The 16,226-nt window shown below is 42.1% G+C and overlaps 1 protein-coding gene across 6 annotated transcripts; it reads left to right on the top strand.

Moving 5' to 3' along the window:
- Positions 1 to 906: 906 nt before the first annotated feature.
- On the top strand, positions 907 to 12,167 carry si:dkey-94l16.4 (transcription factor 20). 6 transcript variants are annotated; one of them, XR_005708139.1, is made up of 7 exons: positions 907 to 1,368; positions 2,476 to 5,201; positions 7,194 to 7,287; positions 7,793 to 7,845; positions 8,012 to 8,083; positions 9,909 to 10,147; positions 10,462 to 12,167. XR_005708139.1 is itself a non-coding variant. In XM_040135784.1 (6 exons), exons 2-5 carry the CDS (start codon positions 2,481 to 2,483, stop codon positions 8,057 to 8,059), a joined length of 2,916 nt encoding a protein of 971 aa, XP_039991718.1. In that variant the 5' UTR covers positions 907 to 1,044; positions 2,476 to 2,480; the 3' UTR covers positions 8,060 to 8,083; positions 9,909 to 10,318. The 6 variants fall into 6 exon arrangements, 5 of the variants coding, with proteins under 5 accessions (XP_039991718.1, XP_039991716.1, XP_039991720.1 ...); XM_040135784.1 differs by lacking the exon at positions 10,462 to 12,167 and having other exon boundaries at positions 907 to 1,044; positions 9,909 to 10,318; XM_040135782.1 differs by lacking the exon at positions 10,462 to 12,167 and having other exon boundaries at positions 907 to 1,064; positions 9,909 to 10,318.
- Positions 12,168 to 16,226: the final 4,059 nt, after the last annotated feature.

Here is a 16,226-nt window from a genome sequence, read left to right as displayed (position 1 = left end):
ACTACACAGCTTGTTGTCTTGTAATCAGGAATTGTTTGGACACTACATGACTGATCAGCGACAGGGGGTCACAAATTACAAGATCTTTCACCAGGAGGAATCCCCAACAAGTCTGTCTGGTCACCAAGCCACATTCTGTCACGAAAACACGCAAGAGTATTAATAATTCCTTTATTGTATACACAAAGTCTGGCCAACACATTATCAAGTTGGCAACAAAGTACAAACAGCACAAATTACAGACTGAGCACAGATCAATAAAAATAAGGGGAAACAAAAAGAATAAAAGGTCTAAGCAGAAATCAATAGGTGCTCTCGAAAGTTTTCAGAAAAAGTAACCCTGGTGACGTCATCAGGGTTATCTCGGCTATGAGACAAAATGTGCCTAACAAGCAGGGAGTGTCCAACTGAATATCTTATTGAGTTGCATATCTTTTGGAGTTTGGCCCGTAAAAGAGTTTGGCCCGTAAAAGAGGGAATATCTCAGGCTCTTCTGCTTTGATTTTGACGTGGAATACTAAATGGCTAAAATATCTGGAATTGTGTTTTGTTTTTTGGTTATTTATTTATTTTATCAATCACCAACTCCTGGAAGGACCAAGACAGTAAGTGTGAAAAATAAAGGAAACTACTTGGCTTCAGAGGATTGTGCAAAATGTTAGCTAAAACCAATCCTTTTATCGCTGTTCTATAAACGCCATAAGAAAATGACATTAAATATCCTTTGAGGGTCAATCATTTGGATTGGAGCAGAGCCTGCCAATCTGCTCCCATAATGCCTTTCTGTTCCACAGCTGAGAGACAACTGTTCCACCGCTGCTTAGTTTACTTGTCAAGCCACCCGGAGTTAGACCGCACGCAGCTGAAAGCAATCCCAAATAACTGGGTAACTCCAGGACAGAGAGAGAGAGAGAGCATGTCGACGCAGGTTGGCTGCCTGGCTTCATCTCAACGTTTGACCTGTCTGGAGCGTGGCAGCTTACGTGCAACAGCTGGATAACGGGCAAACGATTCACGACTGGACTGAACAACGGGCCGCGTTTAGTAAATCCCACCTTTTTAATGTATTGATAATTCTACTTTTTATTCTCCAATAAAAGGAAAACAAAAAAAAAAAAACCCGCGTCAGTAATTGTTTTATTGTGAAGGGGCTATCCGGACGTCGGAGATTCTACACTAAACAGTTTGACACTGCTGCTATCAGAGTAGTGTGTTCCTGGAAAGTCTGTGGATTTTTATTTAATTTTAGGTGTTCTCTCCGTGTAGTGTTCCCGGGATTTGTTAGAGTAGATGGGTTGTTGAAAGAGATGCAGGCTGGGACGAATTCTTAACGGGACGTTTAAAAACGCTACGAGCTCTCTCGTCCGGGTAAGTTTTCATCCGCAGCGCAGCACCTCCGCTCGGTCTTTGTTTCATCTAGCCGGGCCTTGCCCTGATACGTAACCGTTCTCTTAAATTGAGAGAACGTGTAGCCAAACTCGATGAAAAGTAATCTGCAATTTAATAATATTTTGCTTATCGTCGATTTTTTTTTTTTTTTTTTTTTGTATCTAGTAGATAACAATGCGTGCTACTTTGGCCCGTTAAGATCCAATCTTCAATTCGGAATTCATGTAACACAGTTTAAAAAAAAACACACACAAAAAACAAACAAACAAACAAAAAAAAAAAACTACCACTGAAACAAGATTTAACATTTTAAAATTGGTTCGGCTGTTCTTGCAACAAAGTTACTAAGATCCGTAGTGGGCAGTAATCAACAGTGAAGACCACTAAGCTATAAAAGTTAGCATTTTATCGAAATAATGCGCTTCTTGGGGGTGTAGACCTTGCCGAACCAAAGTGTGGTTACTGTTGAACCGTGGAAGTTGTAAAGTCGTGTTAAGTGGTGTATGACTTTCGACCATTAAGAAGAAAAACTTAAAGTTGCCCGATATTTGATGTAGTTCGTCGCAAGGGAACGTTACCAGAGCTAAGCCGGGCCTAGCTAGCTAACGTTAGCTGTGGCTAAGCTAAGCTAACTGACGTTAGCAAACCTGACCTGTCAACTTTGGTGGTAAAGAGACAGCCGGTTGTCTGGAAAGACATCCACTGAAATTAACCACTTCATATCATTACCATTCATTAATATTTAGTTGGAAGTAAGACATAACGTAAAGTATCAGTTAATCCTCGCTCTGCTCTCCAATGTTAATGAAATTCAAGCACATGTCAGTTTCCTAGCTAGTCAACCTTATGACTTAAACTGTATGGCTTGTGTTTTACTTTTTTTTTGATGTCTTAAAAAAATAAATAAAACAGGTTGAATAACATAGCAACAAAGTGTATGAGTTATGTAGCTTAGTGGTAAAACTGTGACCTCGAGTTCCTGAAAGAACATTTGTGCTCAGTGAATCTACTTTTGTGACAAAGAGTTGGTGACTGGTGGAAAAAAGAATGACTCACTACAATTCTTTCCCTCTGCATCCATTGCAGTTGTTATGGAGCAGCCACCTGGGAGCTTAGCTGATCTACAGCCTCAAGACCTCTCCACCTCCGGTATCCCCAGTGTGATAGATCTGACCAGGAAAGGTGAGGAATGTGTCCTCAACGCCACATCTCTCGATGCCCTGCGGATGGTAAAGAGCCCGAGCTGGTACCCAAACTCCGGGACCAGCAACTCAGGATTACCCTTCTCAGAGACTGGCTCCTCGGACATGACACCGCAGTCAGGGGATCATATTCAACCAGACAATGCCTTCTCCCACACTACAGTCACCCTCTCCTACGTGAGCAGGTCTCACGTCTTCTCCACTCAAGACTCCCTGTCTCGACACTCCCCTCTGCATGGTATGCTGCCCATTAGCAAGTTCTCCCTCCACCCTTCATGTGACTCAGATAAAGGGCTTGGGGAGACTGGCTATTCACTGAACCAGCATTACTTGGAGCAGGTTGAGGGGCCAGTGGACCTCGTCACTCAGACAGAACTTTTGCAGTCATTGTCTCAGGCTCAGGTGGAACCAGAGAACTATGGGGGAGTATGTCTAACACAGGAGCCTCATGAGTTTAATGGTGAGGTGGTTTCCAGTGATGGGGACGTGGACAAGCATGTACAAGGTGAAGAGAAAGTGGAACGCAGTCTTTCTTGGGATAACAGTACTGGTTTGGAGAATGGCCGAGGTGATAGCCGGTCCAGTTCAGGAGTATGTGCTGAATCCTCACCAGAGACTCACACCCCTACCACAGTAGAGGATGAGGAGGGGGGGGGCTCTGAGGTGCTCTTTCTCATGTCAAAAAAACAGGACCCAGTGGTAGTCCTGGACAGCGTGGGTGCTAGAGACCTGTGTTCACTGAGCAGGGAGTACATCAGTCCTCTGGAGGACCCCGTCTCCCCCTCCGCTACCTCACTGGACTATGTGGAGGATGTGTTCATTCTGCCTCAGGCCTCCAGCTCGCCGAGCGGCGACAACTCTTATCTAGAGAGAGCTGAGGAGGTTGCGTGTGACGGCCTGAGTACAGAAGGGCCCATTCAGCCCGGCTCTGCCATCAGCGATAGTACCACAAGGTTGGATTCGAGCGATGAAAATAAGCAGCCTGTCCATACGCAGAAGACAGTGATAGAGCCTTTGATTGACTTCACAGATGATGTTTGTGTGTCCAATGTTGCGGAGGAAAAACCCAGGACTGTCATTCCCCACATGAATGGGAATGCAAAGGCACTACAGAGAACTTTAAAAGAAAAAAAGCTACCATTGCGTTCCAGCAGAGGGACGCGGTTAGAAGCTATAGTTATGAACATAAATTCAAGCAGGTATAAAGTATCAGGATGCATACGTACCAATAAGAAAGCCAGTGCTTCCCAGTCAGCAGCTAGTGATTCTAACAGTCACAAGATGAGCGACACCCTGTCAGTAGGAAAAAGGAAAACCAGAGCAAGAACCTCTTTCTCAGTGAAAACAATAAAACACAAAGTAATCCCAGTGAAAAGGGGTAAAACTAATAACAGTAACAATGACCTTTGCAAAGACTCTACCTCTGATTCTGAAACCCTCAGTAATTCTAAAAAGTCACATAGCAGCACACCTCCAAAAAGTCCTCAGTTTGCCGTGCACAAGAGGTCAACGAAAGAGCCAGAGGTTGCTTCACACTCTGTACCCTCACCACAGACTAACCCTGCAAAGTCCAAGAGGAAACCCTCACCACAGTCAAGTCCTCATTCTGCTGTGCACAGGAACTCAAAGAAGGAGCCAGAGCTTCTGTCACAGCCTGACCCCTCAGTGGAAATTCACGTGGCAAGACTTTCCTCACCAACGCCAGCGAGATCTCCAAAGAAAAATCAAGGAAAAGCCAAAGGCAAGGCTACAGGTAGCAAAACATCTCCCACAGCCAAGACAAAGGCAGCTCGCACTCCCAAGAGGAGGCGAAAGAAACACAAAGGCAGCCACTCTTCCTCCATGTTCTCCCCCAAGGAGCCGGAGATCAAGTTGAAGTACGTCAACTACAAGGAGGAGAAAAGGGACCTGAGGTTAGACAGTTTCTCTCCATTCATTCGCGTGGAGCGGCGGCAATCATCGCCAACACTGTGTACTGTAATCAACTACGCTGAGGAGGTGAGGACGCAACTCAAGAAGGGCCAGCAGCAGCAGGCTCACCCCAGTGGCTTTATTTCTGGAGTTGTACCCAGCACTTCTTGCCTCCAGCTGGGCCGGGCGTCCACGCACAGCCAGCACCAGCGCTCTCTTGTCTGCTGCCTGTGTGGGCAGTCAGCCAACGCTATGGACTTGGGGGACCTCCACGGCCCTTACTACCCCGAGGGGTACCAGCCAAGTACCAAAACAACAGCCAGCACATCGGGCCTCAAAGAAGACGAGGACGACTACAGCGATTCGGACTCCTCGTCCTGCAGTAATAGAGGCAGGAGGAGGAAGTGTGCCATACCGCCCACACCGTGGACCTTCAGGCAAGGAGCTCAGCTCAAGCAGAAGGGCCTCCTGGAGAGCCACCGGTGGACGGGTGACGGTACCGGCAGCCCTGCGGCAAAGCGGGCTCGCTCAGATGCCAGCTCTGCAAATGTGGAGGACTGGTACAGCCCCCCTGTGCTGCCACTGGAGCCCTGTGAGTACTGGCTCCATGAAGACTGCGGCATCTGGTCCGCAGGCGTGTTCCTTGTGAAGGGCAAAGTCTACGGACTGGAGGAAGCTGTCAAGGTGGCCCAAGAGACGGTAAAACTGCACTTTAAGCCTGTAATGTGAATATATTGTTACACAATACCACATGGAAATGAGGTCTATCATAAAGGAGCAAAAGAAGAAAACAGTAAGGGATGATAATGCATTAAAAATCTCCCTGTTTACTTCCTTGTTTTCGTTGCCTCTAGGATACTAATTGATTTCGGATGTTATCATATGAAAGCATGAGTAAGAATGAATAAATGAGAATTATGTCAGTTATAAAAAAAATGGAAATGATTGGTGCAGGAAAGCAACATTTAGATGTTGTGATTTAACAGATTTATACAATATGACACATTTTGTATTGCTCGAGGGTTTGGCTTGTTGTGTATTTCAAAGAGAGCTCTTTAAAAGCTGCGGCCTTTGCAATGATACTACCTTACGGCTGGTTTAATTTCTGCAAATATTTTCAGATCTGTGTGTACACATACACACACACACACACGCATATTAATATAATATAATAACATATGAAAATACTTGTTATCGCATGATCAAAGTTCCGTTCTTAGCCCATGCGATGCCAAGACTGAGATGCTGTTGAAAGCTCTGCTGGGGAAAAATCTAGTTAGTGGACCACGAGTTAAGACTCTTTTCTTTTTTTTCTTTTTTTTAATAGAGATTGTTCTGCTGCCACATGGTTGCATGAAGCCAAAACCAAAGAAATTAAGTTTACAATCATGGAAGACTGAGAAAACCAGTAAATGTTCAAATCTGAGATGCTGAAATCGGTCCGTTATTGGCAAAAACTGACGTACATGATTAATTGCTGATTAAAACAGTTGCAGATTAACTCTGTCGATCAGCTAATCATTTATTCGACTGTTTCACCTTTAACCCCACAAGTGTACGCAAAGGTAGGCAACACCCTTGAACTAAAATGTCAGCTTTCCGTACAAAATATCTTATGAGATAATGCCTGTGTGTGAGTAATAATGAATGCTTCAGCCTCTAGAGGCTGCTAGCAGGGCCGCGGTACACTTAGTCATGTTTTCCCTTACTTTGGTCACCACTGAGCATGCCAGAGTTTTCCCCTCAGTTTGCCGCCAGATATATGACCCAAGTTCAACTCTAGTATCTAGAGTTTCCCTATTTGATATCACAGACTCCTTCACTGATGATAATCAGATATGAGGGATATTTTCTGCAGCATCCAAAGCAGGGACGTCCCTCTGTCTTCTAGGAACTCTTGAAGACTCAACTCTTCCGAGAACACCTCCTCTGCTCACATCTCTAACACCCTATGGTGCCTAACTAATACTTACTGTGCACTCCTTTACCTGATTTTTCTGCACTCCAAGGTCTCCTACTGTACTGACGCTTGAGTGTTGTCCCTCACTCGTAAGTCACTTTGGGTAAAAGCGTTTGGTTAGTGAGGAGCGTTTCCTCGTGGAACTCACTGCATAGACGAGAGGATTTATAGACCGTGAACTGGGAGACTTGGTTAGAACAAAGGCATCGTTAATGGTATTAGCAACACATGCTTTTCCTAAAGTCAAACTGTCTGCTGTCAAATAGACATATTGCGGCAGAATACTTAAAGACAATTGTGTGCACTGTTGATAAAATACTAACATGTTTGTACCCTTCTCTACTCTTTTGTAAGGAATAACTGAGGCAATGTCTATGCAATGTTGATAAATGTGAACCTTGAAGAACTAACAAGACATGAATTCAATTTCTGTAGGGCTACAGACTCTCAAAACAGCAGGAATTTTATCATCTACCTTGAAGGCAATAGAAGTGCCTGATTGCTGCTAAATATAGCCTTTAGGTTTGAAATTTACCTACAAAGGTCTTTGAGGAGCTGGTATGCTGCTTTGATTATGAATCAGGGGTTCTACATTAGAAACCTTTTGAATGCCAACAGAATTTGTATTAAAGAGTAAATAGTAAAAACCCTAATACTATCTGATTTTTGTAGATTTTACGATATAAAATATTTCTCTCCTTCATTTGACCGTGTATGTGCTGTGTTTTCAGATGTGTTCAGCGTGCCGTGAACCCGGTGCTGCGCTAGGCTGCTTCTTCAAAGGCTGTCCCAACAAGTACCACTACAAGTGTGCTCTGGAGTCAGGTAAGCCTCGCTCTGCGCCCTTCACCTCCACACGGCCCTCAGGAAAAAAGTACAGTTACTTGTCTTGTCCAGCATGCATGGCTTTTTCCATGTTTCGAGATGTCTGTCTCCGAAATTCCACTGTGTACCACGAGAGGTATGTAAGAAAATAGTTGCTGTTGGTGAACTGACCCTTTAAACCTGATAGATTTGCATTGATATGAATAAGGCTTTTTCATTTTGGTATGCTGGAGGACCTTTATTTTTTCTTAAAGAACTCTGATGGCTGAAGTTAACATTGTATCTGTTAAAATATTAAGTTGAATGCACCCACAGCTGGTGCTTTGCGTGCGCGTATTATATGAGTTCATGTGTGTTTTTTTTGCATCGGTCTGGAAATAACTCTTTTGTGGAGAAGTGTTGGCTCTTATCACTTCTGCTAAGCCTGAACTTGCACGTGTGGGCGGTTGAACCTTTCGAAAGAGTCACCGGGGCATCTTCAACTCCTGTTCTGTTCTTGTTCCAGCAGACTGTGTACTCATTGAAGAAAATTTCTCCATGAAGTGTAAAAAGCACAAGGTGAGCAGAAATAACTGCACTAAGTTTAGAAAATGTAGAGAATTTGGAGTGTTTCTGCCGGTCTTATAGAAGACCTAGCTGCCTGTTGTTTGAAGGATATCATGGGACAATGTGTGACTGTATTATTAACTAAATATTAACCTTTTGATTCCTCCTCATTCCTCAGAACAAGACATTCAAAGCCCCTCCAGGGAACAGATGGGATGACAGGTGACAAAGTTAGCAGAAACCTCATGAGGTTAGTAAATACCTGCTCTACTTTAACGTCCTCTGTGGCTCAGGAAGAAGTTGTGTCAAGTTTGAGAAAATGATCCATCGGTCTCCAAAGTGGTCTCAAAGTAGTCTTCAAACCCAAACTGAGAGGAGACTACTTTGCAACAAATTTATGACTTGGGAAGTGTACGAGGTATTTCTCTGTCTCTCTGCTGTCCCTGGAAAGTTCCCTGACTTTGTGCTATTACGTGCTGGTCAATCCACATTTTAAAAAAAATGAATATATTTAGGTTTTGGACTGTTAATCCAGTAAAAAACCAATTTGAAGATGTTTCCATGGGCACAGGAATTTAAGATTGTCTTAATTTGCTGCTTTTTAAACAAATGCTTCTTTTTTTATTCAAAAATCAATCAATGGATTCATTCATAATGAAAATATTAGTTGCAGCCTATATAAATTATTTTACAGGCCCACAGGTCCGGGAAACTTTCCTCATAATATCCTGAAAAATAGCTGGTATTCGGCTGTAAATTACAAGGATATTTCCAAGAAAAGGCTACGCAGTTTGGTTCTAATTATAAGGGAAATGGAGAAAGTGTTACTTGATGTTACTTGGACAGTTTGAATTTGAAATTTAAAAAAAAATTGGTTAATACATTAAAGTACAAAGTCTCAGTTTTAATTTGAGTAGGCTTTACATCAATATTGACATAACTGCGTGGGAGATACAGCCCTTTAAACACAGTGCCAAAATTGTGTATGTGTATAATTATATTCAAAAAAAGAAAGCATGTCGGCAAAGGAAAACTAGAAAATGACAAACGGCCTTGTAGACCGAGGAGTACAAGGAAAATAATTAAAACCCTTTATGACTGCGCAGCAAGTCAAGAATGTTCTCCAGGATGTAGTCGTACATGGTTCCTTGTCAACAATCAAGAGAAGACTTCATGACCATAACTGCAGAGGATTCAAGATGCAAACCTCTGGTAAACCTAATAAACAGAGAGGCCTGGCTGCAGTTCACAAAAACACACAAAGAGAAACCCGTGGAGTTCCGGAACAAAGTTCTATGGACTGATGAAACAAAAATCCACCTCTGGGGGCGACGGAACAGCTCATGACCCAAAGCCACCACCTCATCTGTCAAACATGGTGGTGGTTCTGTTGCAGCTTGGGCACGAAAGGCCGGCAGTGGAACTGGCACACTGGCATTTATTGATGATTTCACTGCTGACGGAAGCAACGGGGTGAATGTAGAGGTGCGCAGGAGTGAACCTGTGCTCCGATTCAGTCAAATGCCGACGTTTCATCATTCAGCAAGACAACGAGCCAAAGCAACCGAAGAGCTTTTCAGGGTGAAGAGACGGAATATCCTCGACTGGGTGGTCAGTCACCTGATCTCAGCTTGACTGAGATTCCACCTGCTGAAGACCAGACTAAAGGCAGAGACCCCACAACAAGCTGCAGAGCTGAAGGAGGCTGCGGTGACGCTCTGGGAGAGAATCACCAGGGAAGATGCAAAGAGTCCGCTGATGTCTGAGAGTCCAAGACTTCAGGCAGTCATGACTGCAAAGGATTTTCCACTGAATATTAAACACGATGTTTTTCTTTGACTTCATAAAATTTCAACCCCTAAAATTTTGGCACGGTGTGTTTAAAGGGCTGTATTTCCCACACAGTTCTTTCTATATGGATATAAACCTACTCAAATTAAAGCTGAGACTTTAATGTAGTATCAGTCTGCAAACAAATGTGTCAGTAAGATAGTATTTTAGCCAAGGAAATGTGTTCAGATGAATCCTCACTTTGAATTACGTTTTTCTCTCCATTCACCTGCAACATCTTGCAGGGGCTCTTCTTCCCCCTTCTGCTGGTAACCGTGGCGACAGTGGACCAGGGTTCTTCTGACTGACAGCTAGCACCCGTAAACCTTAACTTCACCTTCTACTCTTCAGCTGCACTGTTAACCCCCGACACGGTGACTTGAGGAGCCCTGTCCCCGAAACCTCCCTCAGTCCAGCATGACGGTACTCATCAGCCAATAACACCTGCGGACTGAGGAAGAAACCTCCCCTCACTTCACTTAAAGTAACATGCTGAATTTATCATTTGTGTAGTTATTTATATGAATTTATTTCCTGGATTAGATATGAATAATATTTAATTTTTTAAAGATTTTCTAAGTATTTGATTATATTTGGTTTATTTATTCCTGGAGTTTCTTATTGGCTTCTTAAGCAGTTGTCAAAGAGGTTTGATTGTGTGTTTTTTTTTTTTTTTTTTTTTTTAAGTTATTGGTAAAGCAGTTCAATGTTGAAATATCAAGTCAGTCATGGAGAAGCTGGTTTTTGTTTTTTTTGTTGTTTGTTTGGGGTTTTTTTTTTTTGTTTTTTTTTTTAAAGAGATGGGACAGAAAAAGGGCTGGATGGCTGATAAACGATCCTCACAGAAGAAGGTACCTGATTGGACGCTGTCAACTCAACAGGGTTCCATGGTAAACATCACACCGTTTTGGATCTCGCATAGCATTATGTTTTGTTTCACAGAGACTGGTGCAAAAGGCAAGTCAAATTCACTCAAATGACACTTGCACCAAACAATGGGCCCGGGTGATGACCGAACGGTGTGTGTTTGAATGTGTTCTCCCCATGTGAGGGGTTTTTGCAGGAAGCACTTTGGGGCGGCACTGACCTTGTCTGTTCCTCTGCTCTGGCTGCAGTATTACCTTCTTCACCCCCCATTCGGCTTCACAATGCTGGCATTGAGGATCTTTGGTTTACATCAAAGTTATTTTCAGTGGCAATACCGATGCTAGTATTAAGATTTCTGAGTTGATCTGGTGCGATTTTGTTTCTTGACTTGGGCGTAAATGGTGCGTTTCCACCAGAACCTTTCTGAAAAAGCCTTATCTGATGTTCAAGAGGTATATACAGTTTTTCCTATTCTCACTAGCTTCTGGTGCAAAGACAAATCAGTGGATGTACATCACTTTCCTTTGGACATCCTGATGACTGAAGGCAGCTTGCATTGACTTTTTCTGCTGCAAACTTTGCTGTTATACCAGGGGCACAGTAGGCCAATTCGTAATGAACCCTCCGACCACGCAGGTACACACTGACTCCCTGGGACTTGTGTAAACCATGAACTGAAATGAGTTCCAGGTGAATTAGTACCTGTTCAATCAGATGTGGAGGTCAGGGCTTTGGCTGGTCAGCCCGCCTGTTTGTTCTAGAGAAACGTCTGTGTGATCAGTGTCGGTGTAACGTCTCTATGTACTTTTCAATACCGCCATTAGGGGCAGCCTTGTGCTGTCTGAGACCATCGTGTGAGGTCTGTTAAGCCATGGTTGGACGCTAACGGATATCCACACAGAGGCAGCTGAAGGCTTCGTCTGCTTCATATCTCACCAGCAGCAGCAGGACACAACACGCACTCCCACACAGCCAGGTCTCCTTATCCTGGAACACCACTTCTCTTTCATTTGTGCCATCATTAATGTTTTGTTCATTTTACATTTTGTTGCAGTAAAATTAACTTTTTTTAATTTTTATTTTTTTTTTAACGAGCAGGTGTGTCAGAGACCCTGAAATTTTCTCTGCGGTTTCTTTTAGTTACAAGCAGTTGTTTGTTTTGTACCAAATACAGCTTTTGGAATATGTTTTATTCTTAAAAAATGTTTTGTTTTGTTTGTTTTTTTTTTAATATTTTGTCCGTGTGTTAATCTCAGGGCTGAATCTCAGATATTCTAATGATTTTTATTTTATGAATTTTTTTTTCTTCTTCTTCTTCTTCTCTGGTTTCTCTGTTAACCCCACATTGACTGGAGCAATGATACATGTAGCAAAGTGTGGTTATCTCCTCAGATGCAAACCTTTCTGTCTTGGTACACGCCACCCATCACATTCCAATGCCTACTCCTTGTGTCTGTCAGTGCTGTGGTGTTTTTAGTTTTAACATGGGACTAGGACTGCCAACTCATGTCACTTTTTTTTTCTTTTCCTTTTTTAATTTTATGGATTTTTTTTTGTACTGTCTTGCTCACCTCTTGGAGTATAAGGGGTCATGTAATTGTCAAAAATAAATATTTTGTTCAACGTTCTCTGTAAGAGATTTGTTCGGTGACTGAAAAATTCATTTACAGAAAATATTTAGAATTTATATTGTCCTATATTATACAGTAGAACACACTCAGTAAGCCAGGACCCTGACACTGAACCAGCTAAATGGAATTCGGCCATCATTATTTTTCTTTCTTATACCTGTGCTTTTCCCACTGCGACATGTCAAATTGTCTTCCGTTAAGGCTTATCCCCAACCAACTGTGCAATCTCCCTCCGTTCTACAGATCAACGTAGCACCTTTCACCTCACGTTGGTTTTACAGCACACAACTTTACTGTCTTGATTCACTCTCACTGCTCTCGTCGGCCTCAATTCCAGCTGCAGCAAAAAAGCATTAATAAACTCAGTTTCCTACTTGCCCAGCAGCAAACGGCAAAGTCAGCCACTAGCTGATGTACATAATGGAGCATTTAACAGCTGAAGAGCCAAATCTTTGCCTCAGGAGCTGGATGGAACTAAATAGTTCAGTTTAATATTGGACTTACATTCATCGGGTGGTCAGAACCACGACTCCAAATAAATGATAATGTCGTGGGTCCATGTTGTCCATGTTGTCGTAGCAACTCCATAGATGATAATTTTGACTGTTAATAATTTTTTCCACTGCCCCCAAGTGTTAAAAAAATATGCAGCTTTAATTATAGCTTTTATTTAAAAAAGCCCTTGCTGTAACATCACTTTTTCCTTCTGGCATTTTCATTTTCCGTACTTTGTAATGACTGAGTTTGTTGTCTTCTCACAGGCTCACTAATGGCCAGTTAGCCTGCTAGCTCGGAGCCGCCACGAGGAAGACTTCCTGTCTTCCGTTACTTGAGCGATTTGTGTGTTCTCCACTGAGGAACATGAGGAAAGATTGAATTAACCAGCTATAACCACTGCCATTAACACTGGCCTTTCACTTGGCTGCTAAGTAATAATCCAAGTTCATGAACCAACTTGGCCAATTAGCCGGCTAGCATCAGTGGCCTTGGAAAGCAAAGTAAAATAATTTAGTTATGGTGTCCTCCTTGAGAGCAGCAGCTAAATTCAGTTGATTCACAATAACTGTAGCATTTCCTGATGATAACTTGAGCTATAATAACTTATTAAATATCTCACAATCAATGGGGTCATTTATAGAATTTTCTCAGTCTTATTTCAAAATATATCTTATTTCACATTCCCCATTTTAGAGTTCAATAGATTAAAATCTCGTTTTCTTTTACTTTTTTGCTGAAATAAAATTTACTGTCCAAATTCTATAAAGCTCTGATGCAAACATGCCACTACAAATTCATTATAAGCTCTATCACGTGGGATGAAACAAGTTTTCAGACTGTATTATATATTAAAAATATATTGTTAATCAACTCCACCTGCATCTCCTGCTTTTTCAAAATCCATCACAGACAACTCCTCGGAAAATATAACACAAAAAAAAGTCACAATACCAAAAATCCAACAAGAGTTCTCATTTTATTGACTAAATCTCAGTTTACAGGAAGACAGTTGTATTGCAAAGACAGAACCGGATACGAGTTCTAGTGCTGTAGTCATCTACTCACTATAACTCCACGAAAGTGATGATGCTTTGAAATATTTCACTGGACAGAGAGAGAGGGAGAGAGACACTGAAACTCCATTACAAGACGTTACGTTATGGATGAGCTGAAGAGGCAGCCGTGACTGACTCAGGCATTGGGAGGAAGAAAGGGGGAGGTGGCTTGCGGCAAAAATACTAATCTCTTAATTTGTGGATCGGTGTGACTCATCCTTCCTCCTAGCTAAGGTGTCCTCGGCTGCAGCAGATACCGGACCTGATCCTAAGGGGTACGTTGTGTTTCATCCTAATACACCAGTATAGAATCCATTCTAATCTTTTAATGACTAAAAACTGTATTATTGTTGCATTACAATTTAAAAAAAAATATGAAATTATGCCAAGATTATAGTGATTAGCAAGTTGTTTTAGTTTCAAGTATCACTTTCTTGCTTTTACTCGAACCTTTTCAGTCTTGCTAAAGGAATATTTACTGTGCTGTTATAGGCAATTTCTTGGAGATAGGAGGATGTCTGCTTATGACTAAATTTTTTTTTAATGAGCTAATAACAGCCTTGTAGGGTGAAATAATGATAAATCTTCTGTTACAAAGAAATGAGCCAGGAAATTCAATTATAAAAGAGGGAATTTCAGTACACACTAAAATACACCATGCTGATACGTGCAAAAATCTCATTTCTCCAGTTAAACTCTGAAAGACAGTTCTCAGCTAAGTTAAAGGTACTCTGTTGTACGCATGAGGACGCGCACGCAACTAGTGCAACTCACATCCCGCCGTCGGTTTTATGCCATTCGGCTGAAAACTGGTGGCTCTATCATGCCAAGAAATGTAGCAATGCACCAAGATAACCATCGTCTTTGTTTACATAAAAACTCCATGAGGGGAACTTTAAAATAACTCCTGCACAATTTGTGAAAAAGTTGGCTAGCTAACTTAGCCATTGTTAGGAAAGGTGTGCAGATGGGGTGGCCAGGCTTTAGTCTCGGTTCTGACCAATAGGGATGTCACTTTTTATTTGAAAATCAGACTACTGTTTGAACATGGTATAAAAAAAAATTTTAAAAAAATGAAATATTCAATCTGTAATGATTTGACTGAATTTCAAAATGACCCACGTAAGGCACAAAAAGCAGCGCCTTGTACCCCAGTACGGGGTGTTCATAAAATACACTGTCACCCTGATGAGTCGAATCACGTGAGGAGTATTTTGGATTTGAAACCATGGATAGAAAAACGGTAAATGAATAAAAGCTGTTTACTACCTTTGCAAAACGCCTACGTTAGCATTACCGCCATAAATGTTCAGGCAAATTTTAGCTTGATGCTCACTAGGGCAGTGGAGACAGCGAAGGAACAGAACGGCAATTCCGCCATATATTTTATAGTTAGGCTATGTGGGTTTCGTTCCAATGAATTTGAAAAAAAAAATTACATTTTACTTTTTTAATTTACGTCCTTGTGTCCACCTCTTGGCTCTGCCACTGCCAGATTTACACAATTTCTCACTTGACTATAAAAAGAGGCTAAATGGTTTGTTAGGGTGGACTGCTGAGACACTGTAGATACATCTGGGGAGTGCTGAGAAACGCAGAGAAAGAATGACATGATGAGGTAATGTACAGGCCGGTGTAATCTCTTCTTCATACGGTCATGTGAAAGGGCCCACCCGGCTGAATCTAATGAGCTGGAGCTCTCACAGTAAACGCCGCGGAGCCGGCGCTGCTCGCAGCTGGCCGATGGAAACAGCATGACTACAGTGTCCGTATCAGGACTGTCCATTGTTCTGAGTCAGAAGGCTGCTGATGAGGTCAGAGATTGTCACAAGATGTAGTAATTTGCAAACTCGCTGGCTGATGCGGGCGCAGCTTCCTAGAACGCGATCCAAACGGCTTATGGAGGAGCCGAACTGATCCTCAGTCAGGCAGATCCTCGCCGAGGCTACTGAACCTCACAAGATGAGGAGACATGGTGTTTGAAGCTATACTCCATCTACAGAGTACTACAGCCTGTGACAGGTGAAACACAGAGCAGGATTTCACAGCGGCGCTTTAGCGCATACAAATTCATGCAGATTTATGTCTGGAAAACAACACGCAAAACGTCCATTCCTATACATGTCCCAGTGCTTTTTTTCTCCAAAGGATTTAGGTTATATTACTGATGAGTCAAAGAAAGGAATTGATTACTTTTTTGCTGTTAATTTTAAGTTGGTTTAAAAAAAAAAAAAAAAATCCACGCCACACTACCTCACAAAAGGTGGCAATTTAGAAGCAAAAATCTCTTCTAAAAATACATCATTTAACCTGTGATTTTAAACTCAAGCTTCTCACTCTGTCCTCATGCTTTGCTTTTTTTATTTTTTTCTGTTCCTGAAGGTGGTGAGATGAGAGCACGACATTAATAGCAATACAAATACAACACACTGAATAGAAACTAATCATTGTTCAGATTTTTTAGCCCTAGGAGGTCTCAAGATATCATAACGGCGATATTCACCCTCGCACA

This window comes from Xiphias gladius, chromosome 9, assembly GCF_016859285.1.
Source record: "Xiphias gladius isolate SHS-SW01 ecotype Sanya breed wild chromosome 9, ASM1685928v1, whole genome shotgun sequence".
In the NCBI taxonomy this organism is placed as follows: Eukaryota; Metazoa; Chordata; class Actinopteri; order Istiophoriformes; family Xiphiidae; genus Xiphias; species Xiphias gladius.
The sequence above is the reverse complement of the archived record's forward strand: the minus strand, read 5'-3'. Positions and strand labels throughout refer to the sequence as shown.

Excerpts from the sequence above, each read along its gene's own strand:
- si:dkey-94l16.4 (XM_040135784.1), top strand. The coding sequence starts at position 2,481 with ATGGAGCAGCCACCTGGGAGCTTAGCTGATCTACAGCCTCAAGACCTC. Across the intron at positions 5,202-7,193 it reads TCAAGGTGGCCCAAGAGACG|ATGTGTTCAGCGTGCCGTGA; the intron begins GTAAAACTGCAC and ends CTGTGTTTTCAG. Across the intron at positions 7,288-7,792 it reads CAAGTGTGCTCTGGAGTCAG|CAGACTGTGTACTCATTGAA; the intron begins GTAAGCCTCGCT and ends TTCTTGTTCCAG.